The following is a 14696-nucleotide window of genomic DNA, read 5'->3' as shown; positions in this document are numbered from 1 at the left end:
TGGAAAGGCTATAGAAACCTCCCATTCCATGAAATGCTGAATGCATCTTCTCTCCATGCTGGCAAACAAATCTACTTGAGGTGTACCCCACTGGTGGACAATGTCTAGAAAGACATTCCTGTCCAGCATCCATTCATGATGTGGAGAGGATGTCCTGCTGAGAAGGTCTGCTTGTTTGTTGTCATGCGAGGGATGTAGGATGCCTTCAGGGACAAGTTGTGCTGTGAGGCTAGGTCCCAGATTAGTAAGGTTTGTCTGCAGAGGTGTTAGGCTTTTGTCCTTCCCTGCTTGTTGAGATACCACATAACTGTGGTGCTGTCTGTTATTATTAGAAGAACACCTGGTTGTAAAAGGGGAAGGAAGGCTTTCAATGCCAGAAGGACTGCTGTAATTTCCTTCATGTTGAAATGTTTGTTCTTTATGGAAGGATGCCACTTTGCTTGTACCCTGTAGTTTGACATTGTAGCTCTCCATCCTAGGTCTGATGCATCTGTATGCATAAACTGGTTTGGGGTGAGTAACTGTAGTGAATGCCCGGGTTCAGTTGAATTTACTGAATCCACCATTTTAGTTCTGATTGTAGGCAGGGCAAGAGGGCAATTTTTTGCTCTAAAGAATCCTGGTGTTGTGATCAAACATTTTTTGGATATCACTGCAGCTTTCGCATGTGCATTCTCGCTAGAGGTACCACAGGAATGGTGGCTTCCATTAGGGCCAAGATTCATAGAAATTGCCTTGCAGTTATCTGTTGGGTCTGCATAAGGGTTTTGAAGTGGGAGGACAAGGAGTTGACTTTGTCCTGGGGAAGAAAGGCTTTCATTAGGTTTGTCCTGATCCAGCAACCCAGAAATGTTTTGTCTTGTTCTGGGGTCAAAGAAGATTTTAGGAAGTTGAGGGTGAACCCAAGTCTTTGAAGCAGGCAAATGTTGAAGTGTAAATGGATTTGCAGGGTTTCCTTGCATTCTGCTAGAATAAGGATGTCGTCCAGGTAAGGGTAAATCTGAATCCTTTGTGTTCTGCAACAGGCTATGGCAGGTGCCAGGCATTTTGTGAACACTCTGGGGAGCAGTGGACAAACCAAAGGGCAATGCTGTAAACTGAAAGTGAGAGGAGGGTGCAGAAAAACAAGAATTTCCTGTGGGAAGGTTGTATGGGGATGTGCAGATAGACGTCTTTCAGGTCGAGTGTGGCCATGAAGGCCTGCGCTGGTATAAGAGGGAAAAAAGTTTGCAGGGACAACATTCTGAAGGTGGGAACCTTTAAGAATAGGTTTAGAAAGGAAAGGTCTAGAATGGCCCTCCGTGGTCCATTTTTTTTAGGGACAGTCTTGAGTAGAAGCCTTTTCCTTCTTGCCCTGGTGGGTCTGGTTCTATTGTTCCCAGGTTCAGAAGGTGTTGTAAAAAATCTGTAGGGGCCCTTTCTCTCCAAGAAAATAAGTATCCTTTTTGAGCTATAGCCAGAACCCATTTGTCTGTAGTGATGGTTTTCCAAAAGGGGAGGCAGTGGGAGAGGCGGGCAGAAAGGGGAAGGCGGGCAAGGCAGTTATGCATTGTTGGGTCCTCCTCTGTCTTGAAAGGGCTGTCTAGTGGGGGGATGTGAGACAGCTGGCCTAGAAGAGGTTTGTCTTCTGGCCCTTCTTCTGTGTCTGGAAGAGGGTGGTCCAGCAGAAGACAGGTTTCTTCTGACAAATGTAGTTTTTGCAGGGTAATTTCTGTAATATTTAAGAATAGGAGACACAAGAAGATGCTTGATGTCTTGCAATTCCTTACTCTTTTCTTGTAGGTTTTTAAAAAGGTCTACCAACTGTTTACCAAACAACAAGTTAAGGACTAGAGTAGCATCTAAGATTTTAGGCTTGAAGTCCTCCAATAAGTGTTGTAGACGTAGCCATGAATACCTTTGAAGACTGTGCAGAGGCCTCTGCAGCATCATAACTACATCTAATGGAATGTCTGGCTACTTCAGCAGCCAGAGATAGTTTAGATGCTATGTCAGATTTAGTGGGGCAGTCTGGAATAGCAGCCAGCAGAGAAGAGGCTTGAGAGACAAGGTCCAGAGCATATCTGATCATATGGGCTTGACAGTTGATGGCTCTGAAGGCCAGTGTGGAAGAGGTGTATACCTTCTTTCCAATTGTATCCATAGTTTTACTGTCTTTGTCTGTAGGTAGGAGAGAGGCAGACGGAATCACTCTGGATTGTTTATATGGTGATACTGCAATCACAGCAGGGTCTGCCATGGGTGGTTTGATTAGAAATTTCTGGTCATCAGGCACTTTGTAGAAGCAAAGGTGGATGCTGGAGGTCATGTTTTACGTTACTTTGTAGTAGCGATCTGGCCTCTTAGGGGCAGGGGGCTGAGAGTCTAGCATCTTAGATGCTGAGGAAAAGGCATCTAAATAAGCAGGGAATGGCAGAAGGGGAGAGAGATTCCACTTGTAGCAATTCAAAATACCTTTTTTGAGTATCAGACATTTGTGAGGTGTCCCATTTGAAGTATTCCTTCATTTTGGTTATGGTCTCTCCAAAGGTGATATCCTCTGGAGGGGAGTCCCCTTTGATGGATTCTTCATCTGGGGAGTAATATTCTTGAGGAGAGGCTATTTGGGAGGCATATGAGATTGATTCATCTGAAGATGAATACGCCTCTTGCTCTTCTTCCCTGTCTTGTGAAGTTGGGTGTGGAAGATAGCAGACAGAGGCAGGCCTAGGGCTGAGGAGAGGAAGGGTAGATGGAGAAGAGGCTGCGGGCCTAAGGGCCATGAAGACCTGCATCAAAGATGAGGTGAAGGACTGCTAATCAGGTAGGCCTTCAGTGCGTGTAGCCAGATCTTTGGTTTTCTGTTTCTTTTTTTAATGGAGTAGTCTTAGGCGAAGGCCTGGAATCGGGTGCATGGCTAAGGGTAACGGTGTCAGGAGGAGGGATCCCAGTCAGATGCCCTGCTGTGTCTGGTTCCCCCTCGACCTCGGCTGTAGCCAATGTCTGACTACCCTCAGTGGATGTGCTAGTCATCAATTGAGAAATGGCTTCATCGAAGGTCGCCGTCAAAGTAGATGGATCTGATGGACATCCCTCAACTATTAAATAGGCAGCTGGCGGGATGTCCCAAAGCAGTGAGGCAGTGGAAGTGAGCCTAAGAATCTTGGCCTTCTTCTGCAGAGATTCAGTCAGAGCTTCTGAAATGGGATCCATCCTTAGAGCAATTTTTTTAAGTCACTGATTTTCTAGATATAGATTGGGAGCAGCCAGATGGCTGCGTAGGGTCTTAGGAATGAAGGATTGGCAGACTGAGCAAGCAGTATGGCCGTGCTCTCAGCCTAGGCAAAAAAACACAGCGGTTGTGCGTATCTTTATGAGGTATCTGGCACCCGCACTGGCATTTACTTTTTTTAGCTGACATCAGCTAAAGAAGTCAAAGAAGAAAAAACCCCAACAGGGTATTTAGCTTTTAGAAGTCTTGTGGTGAAGGAGCGAAGCACACAATGTGACGGTCGTCTGTGGCTGAAAAATTCTGAGGTCTGTGTATGCAGACGTCACATTTAAGGTCCCTGGTTTATGGCCCTGCATGTGACATCCCACGCAACTACAGCAGCCAAGCTGAAGCTTTTGTATAGGAGCCGACGTATGGGTTGCCTGAGGTGGGGGGAAATCCCATGCCAACAATACTGCAACATAGGAATAGAAGGACATGTATTTTTCTATTAATTTTTTAAGTGAATTACAACAATACTTAAAATTTGTCCTGGATTTTTGGCCTTTGTACCCATTACTTTTGGCTGTGACAAGAATTCTTTAGCAAAGAAGCTGACAGGTATGCTGTGATATGGTGTGACCCAGTTTTTATAGCAATGTTAACCCAATATAGGGAATACAGACAGGGAAGACACGGTGGTGTTATGTAAAGGAAGTGACAAAACAGACGAGGCATAGACTAAGGATAAATAAGGAAATTAAAATGAATTAAATGTTAACCTTAAAAATAACAGGGTACAAAGCATAAGATTAATGAAAGGGGGAGAATTACAATCAAAGACTAAAAAGGGAAGTATAACCTTTCATAAATAAAAAGGGAGGTTCTGCATCTAAAGTATGGCTGAGCAAGGAGATAAAAGCTGCAGTGGGTAATAGAAGTGTGTGTGTGTGTGTGTGTGTGTGTGTGTGTGTGTGTGTGTGTACCCTGGCAATGAAAGTTAATATCCTTCATGTGAATTTCACCAATGTAAATGAAGTGCAGAATGCTAAACTAAGAAAGCCAGAACACAGAAATAATCAAGCCACAGTATGATTTACAGTCAGCGATGCAGAGATGGAAATGATAAATATGATGGATGTTCAAGAACAGATTAAGTTAAACCCAAACTGCAAAAATGCTCAATAGAAAGGAATATAGTGGGGGCAAAAGGAAATTATATCAAAAATAATTTTTGGGGATTCTTAAGAAAGTAGTAACTTATGATGTGACAATGTATAAACAAACCAAAGCCACAGTTGAATGAAACACACAAGAAAAACAAAGACTCTCAGAAATAAGGTGCAAAAACAGTTTTATTGGTGTCTCCTGGTACCTCGGCTAAAAATCCTTCAAGGGATAGCACATATATTGAATCACATGATATTAATTAAATGAATTACACATCCATTTAATTTAAAGTGACTTTGAGCCATTTAAAAAAAAAAACTGCTTGTTAACCCATTTCCCAGCCCTGCATTCATTATATATTCTTATTAACTAATGTTTATACATTTGTTATAAAAAACGTCTCCTTCAAAAACTCAAACCCTGCACTCCCTCTGCTGATTGCCTCCCAGCAGAATACCTTCAAATTGCAGCCAAAGCCATAGCATACCCTGTTTCTATCCTGATAAACAGATCCATCTCTGAAGCCTACATCCCCTCTATATGGAAATTCTCTCATATTATCCCTTTGCACAAAGGAGGTAAATCTACTGAAATCTCCAACTACCGTCCTACTGCTCTACTCTCCCCACTAACCAAAATTATGGAAAAATGTATTCATCATCAGCTACTCCAGCACCTTCTTCAAAACAACTTGCTTGCTAACTGCCAACACGGATTTAGGCCCTTTCATAGCACTACTTCTGCCCTTTTAACTTTTACTGATTGCATAAATAGGAATCGTAACAATAATTGTCTCTCAGCTGCTCTATTTATTGACCTTTCCAAAGCCTTTGATATGGTCAATCATAACCTACTTATTAATGTGTTAAAAGCCCAATCTCTTGACCCACAAGCAATCCTTTGGTTCAAATCTTATCTGGAAAATAGACAACAAGCAGTACTCTGGGACAATAATCTATCCACACACCTCCCAGTAAGCACTGGAGTTCCTCAAGGTTCTATCCTAGGCCCTCTTCTTTTCTCCATCTTTATTAATGATCTCCATACTGTTTTTCCTCAATCCACCTGTATACAATACGCTGATGACTCTACTCTTATCTGTACTGCCAAGTCTTCCTCCTCTCTCCACACCCTTACACAAAATGTATTTAACACAGTTGAGAAATGGTTCACCCAACGCTGCCTTCTTCTTAATCCCAAGAAAACTAAGCTACTACTCTTTACTCCCACCATAAAATCTCCTCAGTTCCACTTCACTATTACCTTTGACAATGGAACCTGTATTTCCCCTGATTCTACTGCTCAACTACTTGGCATAACTATTGACCATAACCTCAGCTTTGATGCCCATGTTAATAATATTATAAAAACTGTTGATAAAAAATTAGGCTCCCTGTATAGAACAAAACCCTTCCTTACACCTCTAGCTAAGAAATCCAGTGCCCAGACTCACCTTACTTCCACCCTATTCTATGCATCTGCCATTTACACCAATCTATCAAAGCATAATCTCACCAAACTTGAAACTAGCTACAATAACATAACCAGATTTGCCACTGGCTCTCCGTACAAAACTCATCACTGCCTCAACCTTAAACAACTCAGATGGTTAGAACTACAAAATCAACTACAATACAATCAACTTGTGATTGCACAAAAAATCCTGCACCATCCTACTAATACTCCCATCCTTACTAATCTGATCTCCCCTTATAAAAATCTTTCAACACTACGCTCAGCTAATAAGCTTCTTATGGCCAGCAACCCTTCTAATAACAAAGCAGGCGATTCCCTCTTCTCCAATGTTGTGGGTAGAATCTGGAACAAACTTCCTAATACACTCACCTCACTCTCATCCTCTCTAATCTTTAAAAAACACCTTAGAGACCACCTTAAAATACATTGGCTTTGCCCCTGCTCACAGCCTGATTGAATCTACTTTTCTTCTCTCCCATCCCCTGTTTCCTATTCTCTTGCTTCCTTAACAATTACCCTCCCATATCTTATGAACAACACTATTAAAAAGTTTTGCTAATGTTCTAATGCTTTAGATTTTGATTGACTTCCCATGAACAATACTAAAGCATCAAGACTTGTTTATTTTTTACTTCTATTCTAATGAAACCTTACATTGTTCACAATTTGTTAATTTTTTTCTTATCAAGTCTTATTATGTAATGTGAAACTAATCATTTTTAGAATATTTTGAATGTATTAATTTACTCATGTTTGAGCTTTTCTCCTTGGGCCTCTACTGAAAAGGGATATGTATCCAGCTAGACTAGCCCGGTCAACAAATGTAAATAAATAAAAAATAAATTAATTAATTTTTAATAACCTAATTAATTTCATTAATTATTTCCTACCATTTATTTCCTACCATTTACAATCAAAAATTCATACTATATTTATGTTTAAATACTTTATCAAATGCATATTTGGATTGGATAAACTTTTATGACAACATGAATTAATGCCTCAATAGAATGGTATTTCAGGAATTTTTGAAAGTGCAGAACAAATTATCCAGTAGGGGTTATTCCCCTAATTTGTTAACAAGGACAGAAAATAAGGTTTTATGACTCCGACAGAGAGGAGGTGAAGGAGTGAGGAAAGAGGTATAAAGAGTGAAGGTACAAGAAAAATGTATTTTGTCAGTAGGTTTTCCCCTTTTTCACATCATTTAGTGAGGTTTGTTAGAAAATTCTGGCCCATTGTGGTGCAAGATGAATCAACAAAAGCCATATTTTCAGAGCATATAACTTTTTCGTATAAGAAATGTATGAATTTGAAACAGTTATTGAATAGGAAATTTGATAAGACAGATGCTCAGGTGGGATGTCATTCTTGTCATAGATGTAAGGTAAGTTAAAAACGTGCATGGTTGTAGCATCAATGAGAGAATTTACAGAGATACACAAAGATTTTCTTGTCAAACGAGTGGAGTAGTTTTATATTTTAGGATGTGATTGTTAATAGTTCATAGGTTCATAGGTTTATACTAGGCTATCTGCCCTAAGGCATTTATAAGCCTAGCCCAAATTTTTGTGGCTTACGCCACCCCTTATATGAAAAAATACTGTGCCCATTAGTTTGTTGTGCCTCTGTCCAGCAGTGACACAGAGATGATTCCCGGGGTAAACCTATGATCTCCCATCCACAGGTCTAGATTTCTCTTGAACAGAGTCAGCGAGGTGCTCTGCCTCACATGGATCGGGATTCTATTCCACAGCATAGGGAGTCTCTGAGTGATAAATCTATCCCTCCAGCACGTCCTATTTATATTCGTGCTAAGGTTTAAGTCGCTTGCTCTAGTGGTTTTGGTGGATTTGGATTTTTTGAGGTGGAGCATGTCCATTAATTCCGGGTTGGACATGGCCTTGTATGTCAGGCACATGTCACCTCTGAGCAGACGGTATGCGACTGAATAGAGCTGGAGTTTCTTCAATCTGGCAGCATATGACAGATTTTGGAGTCCCTTTATCCTTTTGGTGAGGAACTTTTGGGTCTCTCCAATTGCTGCAGATGTCGGGTGAGATACATCCCGAATGGGGCATTGTACTCGATCATTGGTCTGATAAGTGAAGAGTACAGGGAACAATGACCTCACTAGATCTGGATGTGAACCCTTCATGATCAGGTGGGCAATGTAGAAGGTCTTTCTAACCACTTTAGCAACGTGAGTGTCAAAAGAAAGGCCACTGTCAACCTGGGTCCCCAGGTCCCTGATAACCTCTTCTGTGCTTAGTGGATTGCCACCTATATGGTAGCTTGGGGTTACCTTGTTTTTCCCGAAGGGTATGACTATACATTTTTGGCGTTTAACTTCAGGCCATGGCTCTGGCACCAGCTATCTGTTTCCGTGAGTCCCTTCTGAAGGATATCCGTGTCCGATGCACTTTCCACTATGGCGCCCAGTTTGCAGTCGTCTGCAAACTTTGTCAGCCAAAGTCCTCCCATGTTGGCCTGTACTTCTGAGAAGTAGATGCCAAACAATAGGGGCCAAGGACCGAGCCCTGTGGGACACCACTTGTGACCGGCTTGGAGTCTGACATAGCGCCAGCAACTCTAACCCTGTGGGTTCTGTCCTTAAGCCAGTTTGCAACCCATCTTGTGACATATGGGTTTACATTTAAGCTGGTAAGTTTTTCTACAATACCTGAGTGGGGTATTGTGTCGAAAGCCTTTGCAAGGTCAAGGTAGGCTGTATGGACTGCCTTTCCCTCATCAATGGCCTTGGTGACTGTTTCGAAGAAGTCGACCAAGTTCAAAAGGCATGATCTTCCCTTGACAAAGCCAAACTGGGTCGGGTCCAATGTCTGCAAGTCCCCTATATCTTTGTTTATGAGCTCCATTATGATCCTCTCCATAGCTTTGCAGACTAGACTTGTTAAGCTTATGGGGCGGTAATTACCAGGGTCTGTAGAGGCGCCGCCTTTGTGGAGTGGGACCACAGTTGCCGTACGCCACTCCTTGGGCACGTATCCTGTGGTAAGGCTGAGATTAAACAGCTGCCTTATGTGTGGATTTAATTCCTCATTTAGCTCGTGTAGCACACAGCCGGGGACACCATCCGGTCCCATTGATGCTGTGTTTTTAGCTTTAGAGAGAGCAGCTTTCACCTGCGCATTTGAGATGTCCGGGAGGCTACACTCGGCTGGGATAGTTATCTCTCCTTTAGGGGGGAGGATGAAGTTTGCACTGAACCTGTCTGCCAGTATGTTGGCAATGTCTGTGGGTTCAGTGATTTTTGTATCATTTTGGACTAATTCTGAGCATATCTGGGAGTTTCCACCCAGGCTCCTAACATAGCTGAAAAAGGCCTTATGATTGTCCTTTGAATCCATGGCAATTTTTCTCTCAAAATTGGCCTTAGTTGATTTTATGAGTGCTCGTATTTTTTTTACTAATAATGCTCAGGGGTGACTTCCCTTTTATGGTATTGGCATATGTTGGCATATTGGACAAACTAAGAGATCAAGTTAAAAAATGCATCCTAGAACATATGGGGGACATTAGGCATAGGAGATTAGACCGTCCAGTTGCATATCATTTCTGCTCAAATCATGCATGCTCATTATAAAAAGCTGTTTGCCTTGGAAACCAGCTTCATTATTAACTTTACTACCTTATTTCCTTCAGGTCTTAACCTGGAGGTAAATATCAATATATATAATATTGGTGTTTGAGATGGAAAAATATTGAGGCATTAATTCATGTTGTCATAAAAGTTTATCCAATCCGAATATGCATTTGATAAAGTATTTAAACATAAACGCAGTATGAATTTTTAATTGTAAATGGTAGGAAATAATAATGTATGAAACTAATTAGGTTATTAGAAATTAATGTTAGACGTTTTTTATAATAAATGTATAAACATTTGTTAATAAGAATATATAATGAATGCAAGGCTGGGAAATGGGTTAACAAGCAGTATTTTTAAAAAATGGCTCAAAGTCACTTTAAATGAAATGGATGTGTAATTCATTTAATTAATTAATATCATGTGATTCAATATAAATAACGTGCTTTTGGTGTAACAAACTATCCCTTGAAGGCTTTTTAGCCAAGGTACCATGAGACAGCAGAAAAGCTGTTTTTGCACCTTATTTCCTAGTCTTCATTTTTCTTGTGTGTTTCATTCAAATGTATAAAGTAAACAAGGAAACGGGCAATGTCAGACAGCCATCATGGCTAACACAAATAAGGCAAGAGGACTCCTAGAAGAATAAAAAGGTATTGCCAAATGTAACTTTCTGCATGTGATAAACTATATTTTGACAATAAAACCCTTCTTTTTTTCTATAAAAAGAAATAACCAAAACAAACTGACAAACCAAGTGGCTGATGATAATGAATATAATAGCCACTGTAGTTCTGAAACCTTCACTGCTATATTATGTTGTAATGCTAAATCTAAATGTTATGTTAACTTATTTATAGTAAACGTTACATTTATCTTCTTTAAATTATTTTTATGCGTGTTATATCTTTGCTACTGTCTTGAACTGTTGCTGATACTTGCAATGCAAAAATAATAAACATATTTTATGCAAAATATAAGTACATAACATGTCAAGGACACAAGTATGTCTGTGTGAAAAATCCACTAGATGAATGAATTATCATTCTCCTCACTCATGAATAGGTTTCTGCCCTGCTCTGGCTCTGAAGTTTTCCACAGCAGCAACATAATAATACTGCCGGGTAGAGATGGGTCATAGCTGCTAATCAAATCAACATAACCTATTCATCCCAGCAGCTGGAAAAGCTTTTCTGTTCTCTTAATGTCTGTAAGAAAAAAGCAACATGATTTTTAAAGCAAAATCATACATTTTACTACAGAAAAATAAGTAGAATATTTTGTTAGTATAAAGAGCACCATAATTATGCCCTGAATTCAGGAAGATAAACTTGTTAACAACCTGACACTTTTTGTATGTGACATTGAGTAGTGTATTACAGCTTTTAAAGCTGTATGGATCAGACAAACTTTCTTCTGGTTACTGTTATCTGAGGCAGAGCTAAGTGTGTTACACCTTTCAAAGCTGTATAACACTTATAGATCCTATACCCCCCCGTATTGTAGTACACTAGAGTAGCTGAAATTTCATGTACTACAAAGACTTGTCAGACAGCAAAAAAGTGTGTTACAGCTTTTAAAACTGTAAAACACTTGGCTCTCCTACACTTTTTTATCTCTCACTCTGTCTAAGGTATGCAAAGCTACATACAGGACTCTCCTATCTTAACCAACTAGTTGTATAGTATCAAATGGGTGTAAGAGTTGCATCTCAAGCTTTGGTTTGCTCTGCTATTGAGGTGAATTTTTTTAACATCCATTTCTTGAACACATAGCAATTTGGTTATGATCAGAGATAGACCTCACTGTAATCCTGCATATTAAAGATTTTTTATAAAGCTACAATTTTCTCTTCAGTATATCCCAGCAATTGATAAATGCAGCCATTTTCTACTTGCAGTCTTCTTTATTGGACGAGCATGCAACTTTAAGGCCCTTTTTGCACTAGACCAGAAAGTTTAAATTCTCAGTTACTGGACGAGGTACCGTGGTGCTCTGGCAACAAAGTGGACTACAGATCCTGTGATGGAATTTTTCTCCCAATCTCTTCATCCAAAAGATTATAAAAACAATACAAGTGAAGAGATCTACATGATATCATCAGATCAATACAAACCAGGCCCTTTTTTAAGCCTATACACTACTGGGGCAATAAGCACTAAATTTAACCATGTGCATGAAGACAAGAATTTACAATCATCTTTCTCAGGTAAAGTCATCATTAAGATAACAACTAGACAAGTTTAATTTCTGCAGAGTTTTACTTACTGGGACTGCAGTCATCAATGTTGATCTCGCAGTTTATACCGGCATACCCAAGCTGGCATTGACACTCAAATCCTCCTTGTGTATTCTTGCAGGTTGCACCATTCTTGCATGGGTTAGTGATGCATTCATCAATATCTACAGTGCAGTTCTGTCCTAAATAAACAAAATGAGAGACATCAGTAACTACACTACATTTCAGTTCTGTGTAAGTGAGCCCTGACCAAACATTATGTCTGATTCACTGACTTTTAAAATGAAAGATGGTGAACTTTCTGTGAAGTAAAAGCACTTTCAAATAAAATGTAGCATTTGGATACACAGTTATCCTATGCAGCTCTCCCTCCAGCTTAGGAATATGCCTTAAGATTTCTAAAACAACAGAAAACTAGCAAACATGGGAGAAAAAGGTAATACAGTGGGATAATGCTAAGCAGAAGTTTGGGACTGCAAGTTAGAGATTGCTTTCCTTAAAAAGGACTGATAACAGATTACAAGCAAAGAAAAAGAGACAGTGGAGTGAAGAGCAAAAGTCCAGCTCTGGTAGAGTTTTTAGTTAAGTCTAAAACAGAAACCGTTGTTAATAAAATGAATAATTTGAAGGACATATAAAATACTGCATGGTAACTATAAGAATCAATCAGGAAATTAGAAAAGATTAGGAAAAGAAACTGGAATGAGAATTTACAAAGAAACAATGGGAAGAACACTACAAGGCTTCCAAGTGTGCAAAGTCTAGACAGTTGGGATTTCTGTATGGAAGTGTCTGCTAAATGTATTTTTATATCCCACTTCATTTTTTTTCATCAGGTAGATAACAAATGCCAGAGGTGTAAATACAGAAAAAAAAAAACAAGTAATTGGAAATATGTTTTTTGGGAATGCAACAATTTGGCAGATTTTAATAACTCCCTCAGAGTACTTTTTTTTTTAACAAAAAAATAGGCAAGCATACACTTCATAAATGAAAACAAGCCACAGTGACATATTTTCAGTTGCAAACATTATACATCACTTATAATCTGCCTAGTCATTGTCAGTCAAACATTATATGGCTCATTCAATTCCAGCCTTCCCTTAAACATCATTCTTCCTCCAAAACATTATTCTGCATGTATTGTTCCCACAATTCTCATTTTTTCTATGCAATTTGCTCTTTTCTAAAAATCCCACTTTTAGTTGTTTTATCTCTGTTACTAGATTCACTATTTGTAGTGCAGTTGGTTTAGGCTTTCATTTCCATTTTCTAGTAATTGCTTTTTTGGCAGCCACCAGATTTAAACTCAGCGAGGCCTTGCTATGTCTAGGCAATTCTGATTCTGTATCATGGCTTAAAAAAAATAATTTCCTTAGTTACACAGACTTGCTCACCCAGTACATCTGATGAAGTGGGTCTGCAGGGAATTTTTAAAGTCAGCCAACTCATTACACTCCCTAAAAGTGGGTTCCCAATTACATCTTTCTTCCCCATTGCACCTCCAACATATGTAATCTACCTGAGGACATTTTTTTGGAGTTTGCTCGGGGTATAAAATACATATGCAAACACTTTTAAGCAAAAATCCTAAATTTTCTAGATTTTGCTGCATATTTGGGAGCCATACATATACTCCTCCATAGCTTCTTTGTGAATTACATATTAAACCTCTCTTCCCAACCCTTTTTAACCTCCTCTGATTGATTCCTATAGTTATCATGCAATATTGTACATGCCCTACTAATTATCCCTGTAACAGCAGCTTATGTTCTTAATTCTGCTACAAACTCTACCAGTGCTGCTCTTTCACTTTGGAGTCCCATATTTCTTTCTCTTATCCTATACGTTGATATAAATCCTTGATAGGGAAGGCAATCTCTAGACTGCAGTCCAAATGAATTATTGGCCTCTTCCCATTCTATTACCTTTCCCTCTCTAATTATTTGCTACCAATACCTTGGTTCCTTTGCCAGATTTCTCCAGTAAATTCCAGCTCTCTCTTTCCTATTCCCTGTACCCTTAATTGCAGTCATCCCTATTGCCAGAATCTCCTTTCTCCATACCTGTGCTGGCTTAGTTCTTAGGATACTTTCTGCTGCTTTAAGAATATAATATTCTGCACGATTAGCGTTATTCTCCTTAATGATCTGCATCCAAAAGCACAGTCTCTCCTTGTATCTTGAGCTTCCCTCCTGTTTCATCATCATTCCTTTCCACTTTGAATTATAGCTTTCTGCTTGTGCTATGTACAGGAGCCTTAACTGTGTAGCATTGAAATCCCCCTTAAAATCAGGTAATCACAAACCACCTTGCTCTATTGGAAAGATCAACTTATTCCACGTGACTCTTGCCCTCTTCCCCGCCCAGATAAAATCCTTCAGCCATTTATTAGACAACAACTTCTCTGGTTGATAAAAATACATCTGACCTCTGTATAAAACTAAAAGGACTGAAAGAATTTCACTGCTTGTATTTTGCTTTCCATATCCATAAAACACAGCTTCCAATTTCTCAGTTTTTGTATAATCTTTTGTTTAGTAACTTTCTACATATCCTCAGCTGCCATAACATAATTACTTTTTAATCCATACTCCTAAGTACCTCTTTTCATCATGTTCCTCATAAATATGGGTATTGCTGAACCAATTTGTTTGTGGATACACAGTTTAAAGCTATTGCCTTTGTTTTTCCATCATTAATTGTGTACCCCTAAAAAAGTTAAAACCGTGTCAGAATATTCCACTCACTGAAATGTCCTTTTTTTGGTTTTATTTACTATAAAATACCACAATCTGCAAATAAAGCCAACTTTTCTTGACCATAACAATGATATCCTTGAATTTCTGAGTCCCTTATTTTCTTTGCCAATGGTTCTAAATATAAAGCAAATAACAAAGGGGAAAGAGGACACCTCTGCCAAATTCCTCTGCTCAAACAGAACTAATCTCCCTACAGAGTACTTTGAGAGAAATTTTGGATGAACAAATGACTGTAACCAAGGAAATGAT

General features: G+C 39.4%; 1 protein-coding gene across 1 annotated transcript in view; it reads right to left on the bottom strand.

The window, feature by feature from the left end:
- Positions 1-14696, bottom strand: part of LOC122813421 (neurogenic locus notch homolog protein 2-like) — a 1182542-nt gene that overhangs the window by 328334 nt on the left and 839512 nt on the right. The window contains exon 17 of the mRNA XM_044085736.1: positions 11715-11867. Within this exon, the coding sequence (XP_043941671.1) occupies positions 11715-11867 (153 nt within the window). The remainder of the gene's footprint in view (positions 1-11714; positions 11868-14696) is intronic.

This window comes from Protopterus annectens, chromosome 10.part0 (genome assembly GCF_019279795.1).
Source record: "Protopterus annectens isolate FY-2018-M chromosome 10.part0, PAN1.0, whole genome shotgun sequence".
NCBI classification, from domain to species: Eukaryota; Metazoa; Chordata; order Ceratodontiformes; family Protopteridae; genus Protopterus; species Protopterus annectens.
The sequence above is the reverse complement of the archived record's forward strand: the minus strand, read 5'-3'. Positions and strand labels throughout refer to the sequence as shown.